General features: G+C 45.0%; 1 protein-coding gene across 4 annotated transcripts in view; it reads right to left on the bottom strand.

Moving 5' to 3' along the window:
• Mark3 (microtubule affinity regulating kinase 3) overlaps positions 1-15,758 on the bottom strand; it is a 91,158-nt gene that overhangs the window by 13,562 nt on the left and 61,838 nt on the right. For all 4 annotated transcript variants that reach the window (XM_042696853.1, XM_042696850.1, XM_042696852.1 and 1 more), the window contains exons 13-14: positions 12,382-12,599; positions 10,539-10,642 (exon numbers count right to left, since the gene is read on the bottom strand). In XM_042696853.1, coding sequence (XP_042552787.1) covers positions 10,539-10,642; positions 12,382-12,599 — 322 coding nt within the window. The remainder of the gene's footprint in view (positions 1-10,538; positions 10,643-12,381; positions 12,600-15,758) is intronic.

Below are 15,758 nucleotides of genomic sequence, written 5' to 3'. Positions count from 1 at the left end.
AGCCTCTTGAGTAGCTAGGATTACAGTGTGAGCCACCAGCACCCGGCTATACCAGTATTTTTCTTTTTTTCCTGCCCATTGTGGGGCCTGAAGTCTGGGCCTGGGCCCTGTCTCTGAGCTCTTCAGCTCAAGGCTAGTGCTCTACCACTTGAGCTACAATGCCACTTCTGGCTTTTTCTGCTTATGTGGTGCTGAGGAATCGAAACCAGGACCTTATACATGCAAGGCAAACACTATGCCAGTGAGCCACCTTCCCAGCTCCATATTCCTGCATTTTTAAAACAGCAATCTTTTTCTTTTTAAAAATCTTATGTAGGGAGACTTCAATTCATGCTAAACAACAATTACCTTAAGAGAATATGTTTGAATGCTTGTAAGACAGATGATGTCCTTCAAGTCTACATAAGGTCTATATTCTCTATCCTGAAGGAGATGTCTAAATACAAGTCTATCTGGTCAAACAAGTATGAGACATAGCCACACTACACTCTCAATCTGTGCTGAGAAATCACGGACAGAGTTTATTCTACTTTATTTTTCAGTCATGGGGCTCAAACTTAGGGCCTTGGCACGTCCCCGAGGCTCAGCATGTCTCCTTTTTCTAGTGTCTCAAGATCTGGCTTAGTTTTTTTGCTCATGACTGGTGGCTCTAGCACTGGAGCCTCTGGCCAGCATTTTTTTTTTTTTTTTTTGTTGGTCGTGGGACTTGAACTCTGGGCTTGGGCGCTGTCCCTCAGCTCTTCAGCTCAAGGCGAGCACTCTATCACTTGAGCTACAGCGCCACTTCCGGTTTTCTGGTGGTTTATTGGAGATAGGAGTCTCACTGGTCTCTCCTGCCTGGGCTGGCTTTGAACCGCGATCCTCAGATCTCAGCCTCCTGAGTAGCTAGGATTACAGGCGTGAGCTACCAGCGCCCGGCTGGCCAGCAATTTTTGCTGGTCGATAGAAGTCAGAGACTATGTAACTTTTCTGCCTGAGCTGGCTTTGAACCATGATCCTCTAGGTTGCAGCCTCCTGAGTAGCTGGGGTTACAGGTGTGAACCACTAGCACCCAGGGTTGCATCTCATTTTTCTTTCTTTCTTTTTTTCTTTTGTGTGTGTGTGTGTGTGTGTGTGTGTGTGTGTGTGTGTGTGTGTGTGTGTGTGTGTGTGTGTGTGTGTGTGTGTGTGTGTGTGTGTGTGTGTGTGTCACAAGGCTTGAACCCAGGGCCTAGGTGCTATTCCTGAGCTCTTTTTGCTCAAGGCTAACATTCTACAGCTTTGAGCCACAGTGCCACTCTTGGTTTTCTGGTTTATTGGAGATAAAGAATCTCATGGACTTTCCTGCCAGACTGGCTTTAAACCATGATCCTCAGAGCTAGGATGATCGGCATGAGCCACCAGCACCCAGCTAAGCCTCATTTCTTCAACACAAGAAAACTCAGCAACTGTTCACAAAAAAAATGGTGACAGTGGCTGTAACCTGCTGTTTCACCTGACATAAACAGCTCCCCTCACAATACACATGAAGGTTCATCAGGACAACACCTCAGTTCTCATAGCCCTGGGATTCCAAAGGCAGTTCCTTTCCTTTAAGAATAGCAAGGACCAGGAATCTTGAGCAACCTCCCCATGCAGTTCCCCCCACCCCCCAAATGTTTTTCTGGATGGAGTGCTGGAGTATGGAGGTGGTACTTTCTTTCCCTGGGGCTGTCCTCCCCATGAAGGCTCTACCTCCAAGCTGAGGGCCTCACCCTGCTCTTTGCTGCTCTCCTTTGCCTCCACCCCTACATCTCCAACCTAGCCACAATGCAGCCAGAACTTCCTGACACCACCTGACCTCGTTGCCCCTCTGCTTATATTTTCTTTCTTTTTTTTTTGGGTCTGGTCGTGGGGCCTGAACTCTGGGCCTGGGCGCTGTCCCTCAGCTCTTCAGCTCAAGGCTAGCGCTCTACCCCTTGAGCCACAGCGCCACTTCCGGCTTTTTTCTTTGTGCTTATGTGGTGCTGAGGAATCGAACCCAGGGCCTCAGGCATGCAAGGCAAGCACTCTACCACTGAGCCACCTTCCCAGCCCCTCTGCTTATATTTTTTAAAGCTCTCATCCTGACAGTCATGCTGCTCATCCTCAGGTGATGCAGTCTGGCTCTGGCCATTCCTCCAGGTTTTACCTTCTGCTGTTCAGTCTTGGAACTTGACCTTTTGGCCTTCCCGATCATGTGCAGTCCCTTGTTCACACATCAAACAAAACTTGATCAACGAGCTATTCTGTCTGGACAGCTGGCGTCTATTCCTTTATCTAATTTTAGCCTCGAGGTTGCATACTCATTGAACCAGTTACTTCTTCCTGAGTTTTTAGCATGTGCTCATAAACTGCATTGTACCTGTAATCATTTTTTTTGTTGCCATTGGCCTACAAACATGGCCCAGGTATCCCTAGGGTCAAGAGAAAGCCTCAGAAGGAACAGATGCTCCACATACCCTCCTGGCAGGTTGGTCAATCAATAAGCCACTGAAGGCTACTATTAAGGGATAGCACTTTGAATTGTTTGCTACTGAGACATCTAGCCCAGGTCAGAACACAGACACATTTTCACGCAAGCTAAAAGCTTACTCTGTGACAGCAAAACTCTGGTACTGTAGTCCTGCCAGGCGCTGATGGGCTCACGCCTGTAATCCTAGCTATTCAGGAGGCTGAGATCTGAGGATCATGGTTCAAAGCCAGCCTGGGCAGGAAAGTCCATGAGACTCTTTTTTTTTTTTTTTTTTTTGGGTCCGGTCGTGGGGTCTGAACTCTGGGCCTGGGCGCTGTCCCTCAGCTCTTCAGCTCAAGGCTAGCGCTCTACCACTTGAGCCACAGCACCACTTCCGGCTTTTTTCTTTTTGCTTATGTGGTACTGAGGAATCGAACCCAGGGCCTCAGGCATGCAAGGCAAGTGCTCTACCACTGAGCCACCTTCCCAGCCCTCCATGAGACTCTTATCTCCACTAAACCACTCAGAAAACTGGAAGTGGTGTTGTGACTCAAGTTGTAGAGCGCTTGCCTTGAACTGAAGAGCTGAGGGACAGCGCCTAGGCCCAGAGTTCAAGCATGTGACCACCACCACCACCACTACAAGTACTATAGTCCGAAAGAAATCTATACATGTCTGGTTCTGCCCATCCTTCTCTGAATACTACACCAGCTGGCTGCTGGTGGCTCATGCATGTATTTCTAGCTACTAAAGAGGCTGAGATGTGAGGATTGTGGTTCAAAGCCAGCTTGTACAGACAAATCCAAAAGTAGTTCTTATCTCTAACCAATAAAAAAAGCCAGTAAGGGACTGGGAAGGTGGCTCAGTGGTAGAGCACTTGCCTTGCATGCATGAGGCCCTGGGTTCTATTCTTCAGCACCACATAAGCAAAAAGAAAAAAGCCAGAAGTGGTGCTGTGGCTCAAGTGGTAGAGTGCTATCCTTGAGCTGAAGAGCTGAGGGACAGTGCTCAGGCCCAGAGTTCAGGCCCCACAACCGGACCAAAAAAAAAAAAAGCCAGTAAGTGGAGCTGGTTCAAGAGGTAGAGTGCCAGCCTTGAGCAGAAAAGCCAAGCGAGGCCCCAAGTTCAAGCCTTGTACCAGTACACACACATACACAGCTAAATAAAGCTATTTAATTTTTAGTCTCATGCAGACATCTAAAGGCACAGGACAAGCAGGGTAGAGGCCCATGGATGTGGGTGGTTCAGTGACATTATTAACTAGAAAAACTACACGACCTACATTAGGAAAATTACTCACATTCTTTCTGAACAGTTTAATTTATTATTGACAACAAAAGCAACAGTTTGTTGGACACTATGTGTCAGTGTCTGCAGAGTGGTTTAGGACTCACTGCAACCTACTTTATGCTGACAGAACCAAATCGTACTATGCCAACCCATGGTCATGGTAGAACCATGGCCACTGGCATTAGTGGGCCAGTTTCAGAGACTGCAGAACGCGTGTGAGCGACTGCCTCAGGGACACTACAGCAGAGAGTAAGCAGGTTATCAGCAGATGGGCTTCAAAACCAGGCTCTCAGACCTCACGCATACATAACAAAAGATCCTGCTGAAACCACATTTCCCTCTAAACCCAAGAACGTTATTCTTCACATAGAAGAGTCGATAAAACAGAAGTCTAAGCCTGGCGCCAGTGGCTCAAGCCTGTAATAGCTATTCAGGAGGCTGAGATCTGAGGATCACGGTTCAAAGCTAGCCCAGACAGGGAAGTCTATGAGACTCTTATCTCTAATAAACCACTAGAAAACTGGTAATGGCGCTGCGGCTCAAGTGGTAGAGCACTAGCCTTGAGCTGAAGAGCACAGGGACAGCGCCCAAGACTAAACTATCACAAACCAATATATTAAGAGAGAAAAACTGGGAGATAGCAAGGGAAGGGGTGACACTGTCCAAAAATAAATGCATTCTTGGCCAGGTGCCAGTGGCTCACGCTACTCAAGAGGCTGAGATCTGAGGATCAAAGCCAGCCTAGGGAGGAAATTCCATAGGACTCTTATTTTCAATTAATAACCAGAAAACTGGAAGTGGTGCTATGGCTCAAGTGGTAGAGTTCTTACCCTGAGCTCTTCAGCTCAGAGTTCAAGACCCACATACAAAAAAAAAAAAAAAAAAAAAAGGACTGTATTAACTAATTTATGTAACTGTATCCCCTCTGTACATAATAATAATAATAATAACAATAACCATAGAACCAATACATAGCTGGGCACCAGCGGCTCATGCCTGTATCCTTAGTTACTCAGGAGGCTGAGATCTGAGGATCACTGTTCAAAGGCACCTTAGGCAGGAAAGTCAGTGAGACTCTTTTTTTTTTGGGGGTCCGGTCCTGGGGCCTGAACTCTGGGCCTGGGCGCTGTCCCTCAGCTCGTCAGCTCAAGGCTAGCGCTCTACCACTTGAGCCACAGTGCCACTTCCGGCTTTTTTCTTTTTGCTTATGTGGTGCTGAGGAATTGAACCCAGGGCCCAAGGCATGCAAGGCAAGCACTCTACCACTGAGCCACCTTCCCAGCCCCCAGTGAGACTCTTTATCTCCAACAAACTACCAGAAAACCAGAAGAGGCACTGTGGCTCAAGTTGTAGAGCGCTAGCATTGAGCTGAAGAGCTGCAGGACGGCGCCCAGGCCCAGGCCCAGAGTTCAAGCCCCATGACCAACAACAAAAAAGCAATACACGAACTAATTAAAAAAAAAGCAATACATGAACTAATTGTGTGTGTGTGTGTGTGTGTGTGTGTGTGTGTATGATATAATACCAGGACTTGCCTTGCATGCATGAGGCCCTGGTTTCCATTCCTCAACACCCCATAAGCAAAAAAAAAAAAACAAAACCCGTAGGTGGCGCTGTGGCTCAAGTGGTAGAGCGCTAGCCTTGAGCTGAAGAGCTGAGGGACAGTGCTCAGACCCAGAGTTCAGGCCCCAAGACCGGACCCCCCCCCAAAAAAAAAAAAGAAAAAGAAAATGAGCTATACAACTGTGTGTAGGGATGAGAGGGAAAAACTACAAGAGTGAGAGAATGATGAAATTGTTCAAAATAAAATGTACTCTTTATAGACTTACATAACTATATAGCACCTTTATTTTTATTTTTAAGTTTTTTCCCCAGTCCTGGGGCTTGAATTCAGGGTCTGGGTGCTGTCCCCGAGCTTCTTTTGCTGAAGGCTAGTACTCTACCACTTGAGCCACAGTGCCAGCTACTGCTTTTTTGCTTTACATGGTACTGAGGAATAGAACCCAAGGCTTCTTGCATGCTAAGTAAGTACTCTATCTCTAAGCACATTACTAGCCTGTTTCTCACTATCTCCCCTTATAATTTTTTTTTGGTCAGTCATGGAATTTGAACTCAGGCTTGGGCACTGTTCCTTGAGCTTGTTTTCATTAAGGGTAGCCTATCACTTTGAGCCCTACTGCCACTTCCAGTTTTCTTGATGGTTAACTGAAGATGAGTCTCACAGACTTTCCTGCTTGAGCTAGCTTTGAACTGGTATAGACAGATACCAGCCTTCAGAGTAGCTATGATTACAAGCATGAGCCACTGGCACCTGGCTATAATAAATTTTTAAAAATTTTTTGGTTGGTCATGGGGTCTGAACTCTGGGCCTGGGTGCTGTCCCTTAGCTCTTCAGCTCAAGGCTAGCTCTCTACCACTTGAGCCACAGCACCAGTTCTGTTTCTTTCTGTTTTATGTGGTGCTGAGGAATTTTTTTTTTTTTGGGTCCGGTCGTGGGGGCTGAACTCTGGGCCTGGGCGCTGTCCCTCAGCTCTTAAGCTCAAGGGTAGCGCTCTACCACTTGAGCCACAGCGCCACTTCTGGCTTTTTTGTTTTTGCTTATGTGGTGCTGAGGAATCGAACCCAGGGCCTCACAAATGCAAGGCAAGCGCTCTACCACTGAGCCACCATTGAACCCAGGGTCCTCATGCATGCAAGGTAAGCACTCTACCGCTGAGCCACCTTCCCAGCCCTATAATAAGTTTTACAAAAAAATCTTATAAAGAAAAGAACAAGCTGGGCACCAACAACTGATGCCTATAATTCTATTACGCAAGAGGCTGAAATATGAGTATCATGGTTTTCAAAACCAGCCCAGACAGAAAAGTCCCCATGAGACTCTTATCTCCAAATAACTACTCAAAAATCGGAAGTGGTGATATGGTCCAAATGGTAGAATGCTAGCTTTGAGCACAAAGGGGCTCAGAGACAGTACCTAAGTAAGCCCCGAATTCAAGTCCCACAACTGACAAAAAACAACAAAAAACACCCACCAAAAAACCCATAAATCAAAACAACAAAACTATGGGCCCTAAGTTCAATTGCTGGTACTAAAAGGAAAATCTAGGGGTATGATTCAAATGGTAGAATGACTACATAATAAATGCAATGCCCAGGGGCTGGGAAGGTGGCTCAGTGGTAGAGCGCTTGCCTTGCATGCATGAGGCCCTGGGTTCGATTCCTCAGCACCACATAAGCAAAAAGAAAAAAGCCGGAAGTGGTGCTGTGGCTCAAGTGGTAGAGTGCTAGCCTTGAGCTGAAGAGCTGAGGGACAGCACCCAGGCCCAGAGTTCAGGCCCCACGATCGGAGCCCCCCCCCAAAAAAATGCAATGCCCTGAGTATTAAACTCCAGTACTGTTCAACAGCATCCTCTCAATAAATGAGCCCCCAAACTGTGTGCCCTATTATGTATGTAGCATGTGGTCCTGAAACTTTGGCTTATAAAAATATCTTCAGGGGCTGGGAAAGTGGCTCAGTGGTAGAGCGCTCGCCTTGCATGCTCAAAGCCCTGGGTTCGATTCCTCAGCACCACATAAGCAAAAAGAAAAAAGCCGGAAGTGGCGCTGTGGCTCAAGTGGTAGAGCGCTAGCCTTGAGGTGAAAAGCTGAGGGACAGCGCCCAGGCCCAGAGTTCAGGCCCCATGACCGGACCCAAAAAAAATAGAAAATAAAAAATAAAAACATCTTCAAAATGCAAAAGCAAAATATTTTAATGATTCAAGCTGAGTGAATACTGTGGCCCAGGTAGGATATGGGAGAGTGAGCCCAAGGTAGAAAGTATATGAGGAATGCAAACTATTTCCAGAGTGAAACAAAAGACTTTAGGAAAGAGGGATTAGGAGAGTTCTGTGTGTGTGTGTGTGTGCGCGCGCGCGCACGCATATACCTACACAAACAGGAAGGTGAAGCAGGGCATGAATACAAAGGTCTGACTGAATACCAAGGTCTGACTGGACTTTACAGAACCACAAGCTCTAGAAGTGGCCAGGAAGCTTGACAGAGCAGTTCAACAAGTTAGAAACCTTTCTAAAAACAAGAACAACCAAGAAACAACTGTTTTCTTGTCCTATAGGAAATCTGTAACAGTCTTATCTCTTATTAAGTTCACTTATGAACTCAAACATATTTGATGAGTTGAGAACAAAACGGTAAAAAAAGAAAAATCTACCAGGGAACAGAATATTGTCAGGAAATAAATATACCAATCATTACCTGAAAACTAACTTAATTATGTTCTCAAGTTGTTTTTTTTTGATCAGTCATGGGGCTTGAACTTTGGCCTTGAGTGCTCGCTCAGCTATTCAACTCAAGGCCAGCGCTCTACCACTTGAGCTATATAGTGCCACTTTTGGTTTTCTGGTGGTTTATTGGAGATAAGAGTTTCATAGGGGAGCTGGGAAGGTGGCTCAGTGGTAGAGCACTTGCCTTGCATGCCTGAGGCCCTGGGTTCGATTCCCCAGCACCACATAAACAAAAAGAAAAAAGCCGAAAGTGGCGCTATGACTCAAGTGGTAGAGCGCTAGCCTTGAGCTGAAGAGCTGAGGGACAGCGCCCAGACCCAGAGTTCAGGCCCCACGACTGAACCCCCTCCCACCCCAAAAAAAAGAGTTTCATAGGAAGTGGCGCTGTGGCTCAAGCGGTAGGTAGAGCGCTGGAGCGTTCAAGCCCCATGACCGACAAAAAAAAAAAAAAAAAAAAAGAATAAAGATGAGTGCTATCAACAACAACAAAAAAAAGTTTCATGGCCTTTCTTGCCCGGGCTGGCTTTGAACCAGGATCCTCAGATTTCAGTCTCCTGAGTAGCTAGGATTACAGGTGTGAGCTACCAGTGCCTGGCTTCCATGGAGACTTTTATCTCTAATTAACCACCAAAAAGCCAAAAGTAGAGATGTAGCTCACGTGGAAGAGTACTAGCCTTGAGTAAAAAAGCTCAGACAAAGCCCAGGCCCTAAATACGAGTCCAAGACTGACATGTGTCCCCCACATCCAAAGACCAGGAGTCAGACAAAAATATTACAGTGTACATATAGTATAAGTATAGTTTTATGTTACAAGTTTAGCTTATCAGTTCAAACCTAAGTGGCCTATGGAACAGGGGCATGGTACACAGGGTTTAAGGCGGGGGGCCCTTTCTCTGCAGTCACATGTCATCTGACGAATGAGATCTAAGGAAGACAGAAACCTTTAATGCAATTTCAGAAACCTAATGTCACAAGATGACCAAATGGAAAAAAACCTAAGCAAACAGAAAAAAAACAAAGAAGCCACTTTGATTGTAGATATGACCAGACAGTGCTCAAGTTGAGAATACAGATGACAAAAATAGAGGTTTATTTTTATGGATTTCTACTCCAGAATCCCTTTTTTATCTTTTCACTCAGAATTTAGTTTGTAAAGATGAAAACTGAGAAATTTGCTGTGCATGGAATATACATGTATTTACTTTCTACCAGCCTAACTTCTATTTCTTTTCCTATCTCTGGAACTACCTAATTTTACTTTTCTTTCTTCTTTTGCTGGTGAACTCAGGGCTTGGGCACTGAGCTTTCTGGTTCAAGGTTAGGGCTCTATCACTTGAGCTACAGCTCCACCTTTGGCATTTTTGGTGCTTAGCTAGAAACGAGTCTCATGGACTTTCCTACCCAGGCTTGGGCTTTGAACAGTGATCCTGATCTTCAGATCTCAGCCTCCTGAGTAGCTAGGATTACAGGTGTGAGCGACTGGTGCCTAGCCTAATTCTACTTTTCTGAGTCTATGATGGTCTTGAACTCAGGGCTTGGGTGCCATCCTTGAGCTTCTTCAGCTAGAAGCTCATGCTCTACCACTTGAGCCACAGCTCCGCTTCTGGCTTTATTCCTGGGGCTTGAACTCAGGGCTTGGGCACTGTCCCTGAGCTTTTGTTCACTCTACCACTTGGGCCATAGCACTACCTCTGCCTTTTTCTTTATGTGGTACTGAAGAATCAAACCCATGGCTTCATTCATGCCAGGAAAGCACTATACCACTGAGTCAGATTCCCAGCCCTGGCTTTTTTTTTTTTGGTGAATAATTGGAGGTAAGATTCTCATAGACTTCCCTGGCTGGCTGGCTTTGAATCGTGATCCTCAGAGCTCAGCCTCCTGACTAGCCAGGATTCATAGGCACAAGTCACTACCACCCAGCTTAATATTTTAATCCAGACAGTTGGATTATATTTCTCCTGTAGCTTAAAGTGCATCTTGCAGGGTCTCTGTCGCTAACTCAGCACTCTGTTCCTTGGTGGAAAACTTGATCTCTTCCCTCCCTTGCATACACACACATCCTCCAGACGCCTTGCCTCAGGACTCTATTCCTCTCATATCCACCCTCTGTTCTAATTATTATTATTGCTTTTACAGAGCTGAGGATGAAACCCAAGGCCATGTGAATGACCGAGTAGTAGCACTCTATCACTGAGCCATATTCCTAGCACCTGCTCTCTAGTTCCTTTCTGGACAAAAATCAGTGTCATTTGCCTATTCACTATTCTATAATGAGACCTTAGTTTACTATCTACCTGTTGAAATAAATATCCCCTATTTAAACCAGTACTTTCTCATCAGAAGGATGTTCTGGATAATAAAAATTTGGAATTCTATTTTCTTGTTAAAAAATTACCATTGAAATTTAACTTACCTTCAGAGAATATTTATTTTGATTATAAAAACTAACAAGTAACTAACATACATTTTTCTTGGTGAAAAAGCAAGTTTTCATGCTGACAAGTAAGTCTCCATACCTATTTTCTTTGCCGTTCTGGATCACTGAGTGCCTGTCTGCTGGAGTTCTCTCACTGCAAACGTAAGTGTTTCGGCGTGTCATCCCACCAGATGCTGTGTTACTCTGCAAGAAATGGGCATTTTTGTCTTAAATACGTACAAGTAAATGTGTACAAAAACCTTATTTATGTAAATGTAACTACTCATTCTCTAAGTAAGAATGTCAACAGAAATGATAAAGAGATCAGAACTGGAGTGATAGCCACAGAATCTCTACATTCTGCCCTAGCAGAAAAAAAACAAAAAAAATTCCAGCTATGACTTTTAAATATTATATAGATTACTTAAGTGAAAACAGGACAGTAGAATGCTTTATTATTATTATTATTATTATTTTTGTCTGTCATAGGACTTGGGCACTGTCCCTGAGCTCTTCAGCTCAAGGCGAGTGCTCTGCTGCTTGAGCCACAGCGCCACTTCCAGTTTTCTAGTGGTTTATTGGAGAGAAGAGTCTCCCAGATTTCCTGCCTGGGCTGGCTTTGAACCATGATCTTCAGATTTCAGCCTCCTGAGTAGCTAGGATCACAGGCATGAGCCACTGGCACCCAACCTGCTCTATTATTTTTAAAAGCTCATTCTTGCAAAATTAAAAGGCAGGATCATACACACACACACACACACACACACTCTCTCTCTCTCTCTCTCTCTCTCTCTCTCTCTCTCAGACATAAACTATCTGTATTATGTTGGAATTTCTTTTCTTCTTGTCCCAGTACTAGGGATTGAACTTAACAGCCTCTTGCTTAGCTTTTCTGCACAAAGCTGGTACTTTTCCACTTGTGTTTTTTTGTTGATTAAATGGAGAAGAGAATCTCTTGGATCTGTTTGCCTGGGCTGGACTACAACTGAGATCCTTAGATCTCAAATCTCTTGAATAATGAGGATTACAGGCGTGAGTGACTGGTGCCTGAATATCATGTTGGCTTTAACAGCAGATTCATATATAATACACCAAAATCACCAACAGGAAAAAAAAAATAGCATAGATTTTATTAAAAGGGGAAATGGCTGGGAGCTGTTGGCTCATGCCTTTAATCTTAGCTATTCAGGGGGCTTAGAGCTGAGGATTGTGGTTCAAAGCCAGCCCGGGCAGTAAAGTCCGTGAGATTCTTATCTCCAATTAACTACCAGAAAACCAGAAATGCACTGTGGTTCAAGTGGTAGAGCACTAGCCTTGAGCTAGAGGGACAGCGCTCAGGCTCAGAGTTCAAGCCCCACGACCAACTTAAAAAAAAAAAAGAAAAGGCGGAGGGGTGGGGGGGTGGGTGGGAAGGTGGCTCAGTGGTAGAGCGCATGCCTTGCACGCATGAGGCCCTGGGTTTGATTCCTCAGCACCACATAAGCAAAGAGAAAAAAAGCCAGAAGTGGTGCTGTGGCTCAAGTGGTAGGGCGCTAGCCTTAAGCTAAAGATTTGAGGGACAGTGCCCAGGTCCAGAGTTTAGGCCCCATGACCGGACCCCCCCCCCCAAAAAAAGGGGGGGAGAGTTGAGTACTGATGGGCTCACATATGTAATGATAACTACTCAGGGGACTAAGACGTGGATCTTAAATAGAAAATTCTCTAAGATTCCATCTCCAATGAACCAGCAAAAGCCAGGGCTGGAGTCAAGGCTTTAAATAACAGAGTACAGCCGGGCGCTGGTGGCTCATGCCTGTAATCCTAGCTACTCAGGAGGCTGAGATCTGAGGATCATGGTTCAAAGCCAGTGTCCAGGCCCAGAGTTCAAGCCCCACAACGGACAAAATAAATAAATAAATAAATAACAGAGTGCCAACACTACTCCACAGTCCAATGATACTTACACTGGGGATAGCAGGGCTCTTTTTGCGTTCAGGAATATCTGCCTTATTGGGATTACTTGCATTTCCAAGCATGGGACTGGCAGGAGCAATTCCCTTTCCTCCCACAGCACTGCCACTAGATTTCCGGGAGGCAATTCCATCTTCTTTGAGGTCACTATCTGCAGTGCTGGTCTGACTCCTTTTGGGGTATGCCACAACTGAAGGTATGGCTGGTCCAGCTACAATATAAAGTTTACTTTTTAAAAGACAAAAGACAAGCTGAGTGCTTATATTCTCCAAGTCACAGCCTCCTGAGTAACTAGATCATAGGCATACGGCTTCCAGCTATTCCAGTAGTAATCTTAAAGAACAGCACTGGAAGCCGGCTGGGTGCTGGTGGCTCATGCCTGTAATCCTAGCTACTCAGGAAGCTGAGATCTGAGGATCGCAGTTCAAATCCAGCCCAGGCAGGAAAAGTCTGTGAGACTGTTATTATATCCAACAAACCACCAGAAAATCAGAAGTGGCGCTGTGGCTCAAGTGGTAGAGCACTTGCCTTGTGCTGAAGAGCTGAGGGACAGTGTTTAAGCCCCATGACTGACAAAAAAAAAAAAAAAGAATGGCACTGGAAGGCCAGACACTGGTGGCACTTGTACTCCTACTCAAGAAGCCTGGATCTGAGGATCACGGTCTAAAGCTAGCCCAAGCAGGGAAAGTCCATGAGACTCTTACTTCCAATTAACTACCAGAAAATCAAAAGCGGTGCTGTTACCTCAGGTGGCAAAATGCTAGCCTTGAGCCAAAGAGCTCAGGGATAGTACCCTGACCCGAGTTCAAGCCTCACGACCACAATCAACAACAAAAAGAACAGCACTGGCCTGGTGTGGCTCACGCCTGTAATCCTAGCTACTCAGAAGGCTGAGATCTGAGGATCACAGTTCAAAGCCAGCCTAAGCAGGAAAGTCTGTGAAAGTCCTATCTCCAGAAAACCACCAGAAAAAAATCAGATGACCCTGTTTCAAAAAGAGAACAGCATAAAATACTCAACATTTATTCTACGGTAAAAGTCTTTAAGCCTACTGAAAGGTGAACAGTGAAATAGCTACTTCATGACAAAAATCTAAATATTTACCTTATGGGAAAACGAATTAAAAGTAAATAAGGAAGCTGGCTGCTGTTGATTCACATCTATAATCCTAGCTACTTGTAAGTCTGAGACCTGAGGAACACAGTTCAAAGACAGCCTAGGCAGGACAGTCTGAAAGACTTTTTTTTTTGTTGGTTGTGGGGCTTGAACTCTGGGCTTGGGCGATGTCCCTCAGCTCTTCAGCCCAAGGCAAGCACCCTACCACTTGAGCCATACTGCCACTTCCAGTTTTCTAGTGGTTTATTGGAGATAAGAGTCTCACGGACTTTTCCTGCATGAGCTGGCTTTAAACCACAATCCTCAGATCTCAGCCTCCTGAGTAGCTAGGATTACATGCATGAGCCACAGGAGTCCAGCCCTGAGCTTCTTTTGCTCAAGGCTAGCACTCTACCACTGGAGCCACAGCACCACTTCCAGCTTTTTTTATTTAGGTGGTACTGAGGAATCGAACCCAGAGCTTCATGAATGCTAGGCAAGCACTCTACCACTAAGCCACATTCCCAAGCCTAAGTTTTTATATTTAGATCTTTACTTTACTTGGAATCTTACTTTGGGTAAAATGTAAAAAATGGATCCAAATTAATTTTTTTCTTATTGATAAAATTAAGGATTTGTGAATGTCTGCTACCAGATCCAAACTTCTTTTTATCTCTCTCTATTTTTTTAAATTTTTTGATGTCAGTCTTGGGGATTGTACTCATGGCCTGGGCACTGTCCCTGAGTTTTTGTGACCAAGGCTACTGTTCTACCACCTGAGTCACAGTTCTACTTCTAGCTTTTTGGTGTGATGAACTGGCGGTAAGAGTCTCATGAACTTTTCTGCCTGGGCTGGCTTCAAACCTCAGTCCTCAGATCTCAGCCTCCTAAGTAACGAGGATTACAGGTGTGAGCCACTGGCTCCTGGTTTTTATCGTAGTATTTCTGAGCTGCGAAAAAGGCATTGATAATACAGATGGAAAAATGAACTTAAGGAAGAGTAAACTTAAGCCATAGAGAAATGAAAAATTCTACTGATAGGAACAATTTTCTTTAAACTAGTTTTAGAGCTACATGCACCCTTCGTGTCATAAGCACTACCACTAGAAGAGACAGAATCCAGATCACAGTTTCATTTGTAAATGCTATATGCAAGCCAGGTACCCCAGTGGCTCATGCCTATAATCTTTAATCTTTTTTTTTTTTGGGGTCGGTCATGAGGCTTGAACTCTGGGCCTGAATGCTGTCCCTCAGCTCTTCAGCTCAAGGCTAGCATTCTACCATTTGAGCTACAGCCCCACTTCCCGTTTTCTGGTGGTTTATTGGAGATAAATTTCACGGACTTTCTTGCCTGGGCTGGCTTTGAAGTGTGATCCTCAGATCTCAGCCTCCCGAGCAGCTAGGATTACAGGTGTGAGCTAATGGTGCCCGGCTTTATGCCTATAATCTTAACTACTCAGGAGGCAGAGAGATCTGAGGATTGCAGTTCAAAGCCATCTCAGGCAGGAAAGTCTGTGAGACTCATCTTCAATTAACCACCAGAAAACCAGAAGTGGCGCTGTAGCTCAAAGTGGTAGAGTACTAGCCTTGAGTGAAAAAGCTTAGGGACAGAATCCAGGCCCTGAATTCAACCCCCAGGACCGACCAAAAAACAACAAACAAACAAAAAACCCAAAAAGGCCAAACAAAACTATCTACACAAATACTGGTGTCAGAACAGGTTCTGGCTCTCCTAGGTTCTGGCTCTCCCAGGCATAGCTGACACTTATGGCCTTGAAGGGCACATGGCTGCAAAAAGAGAAGTAAAAGCCAAGCAAATTTCATTATTCAGTGTAAAACCAAGCTGTGTACATTTGAAATGTTTGGTGTAGCACTCAGTTTCAAATCTCAAAGATGAGAGAGTGGAGGTAGAAAGCATCCAGGGCAAGGAAATGCAATGAACAGGGACAAACAAGGATTGTATATTAGAACATTTATAATTTCAGGTGACGAGACACACATATGTTACTGACTTAGGACTCAATATAGGGTAGCCTTGAAAGTGGAATAGCCACGGGCTTGAGAAGCACACTTGTGAGGGCTATCTGCCTCATAATAGAGCAACTTGTGGTGAAGCACAAAAGTGAGGGTGGTTTCACCACACCAAGAGAGAAGGTACAGGTGACAGTAAACACTCAACTTGTGTATTGAGGCAAGAATGGGATATGCGTATTTTCCAGGGCAGTCTGTCCAATATGGCATCCACTGGACATGTGTTATTAAATTTTTAAAAGGT

The sequence above is a fragment of the Dipodomys spectabilis genome, unplaced genomic scaffold (assembly GCF_019054845.1).
Source record: "Dipodomys spectabilis isolate Male_0828 unplaced genomic scaffold, ASM1905484v1 ptg000212l, whole genome shotgun sequence".
Classification (NCBI taxonomy): domain Eukaryota; kingdom Metazoa; phylum Chordata; class Mammalia; order Rodentia; family Heteromyidae; genus Dipodomys; species Dipodomys spectabilis.
Note: the sequence above shows the minus strand (reverse complement) of the source record. Positions and strands in the feature narration are given on the sequence as shown.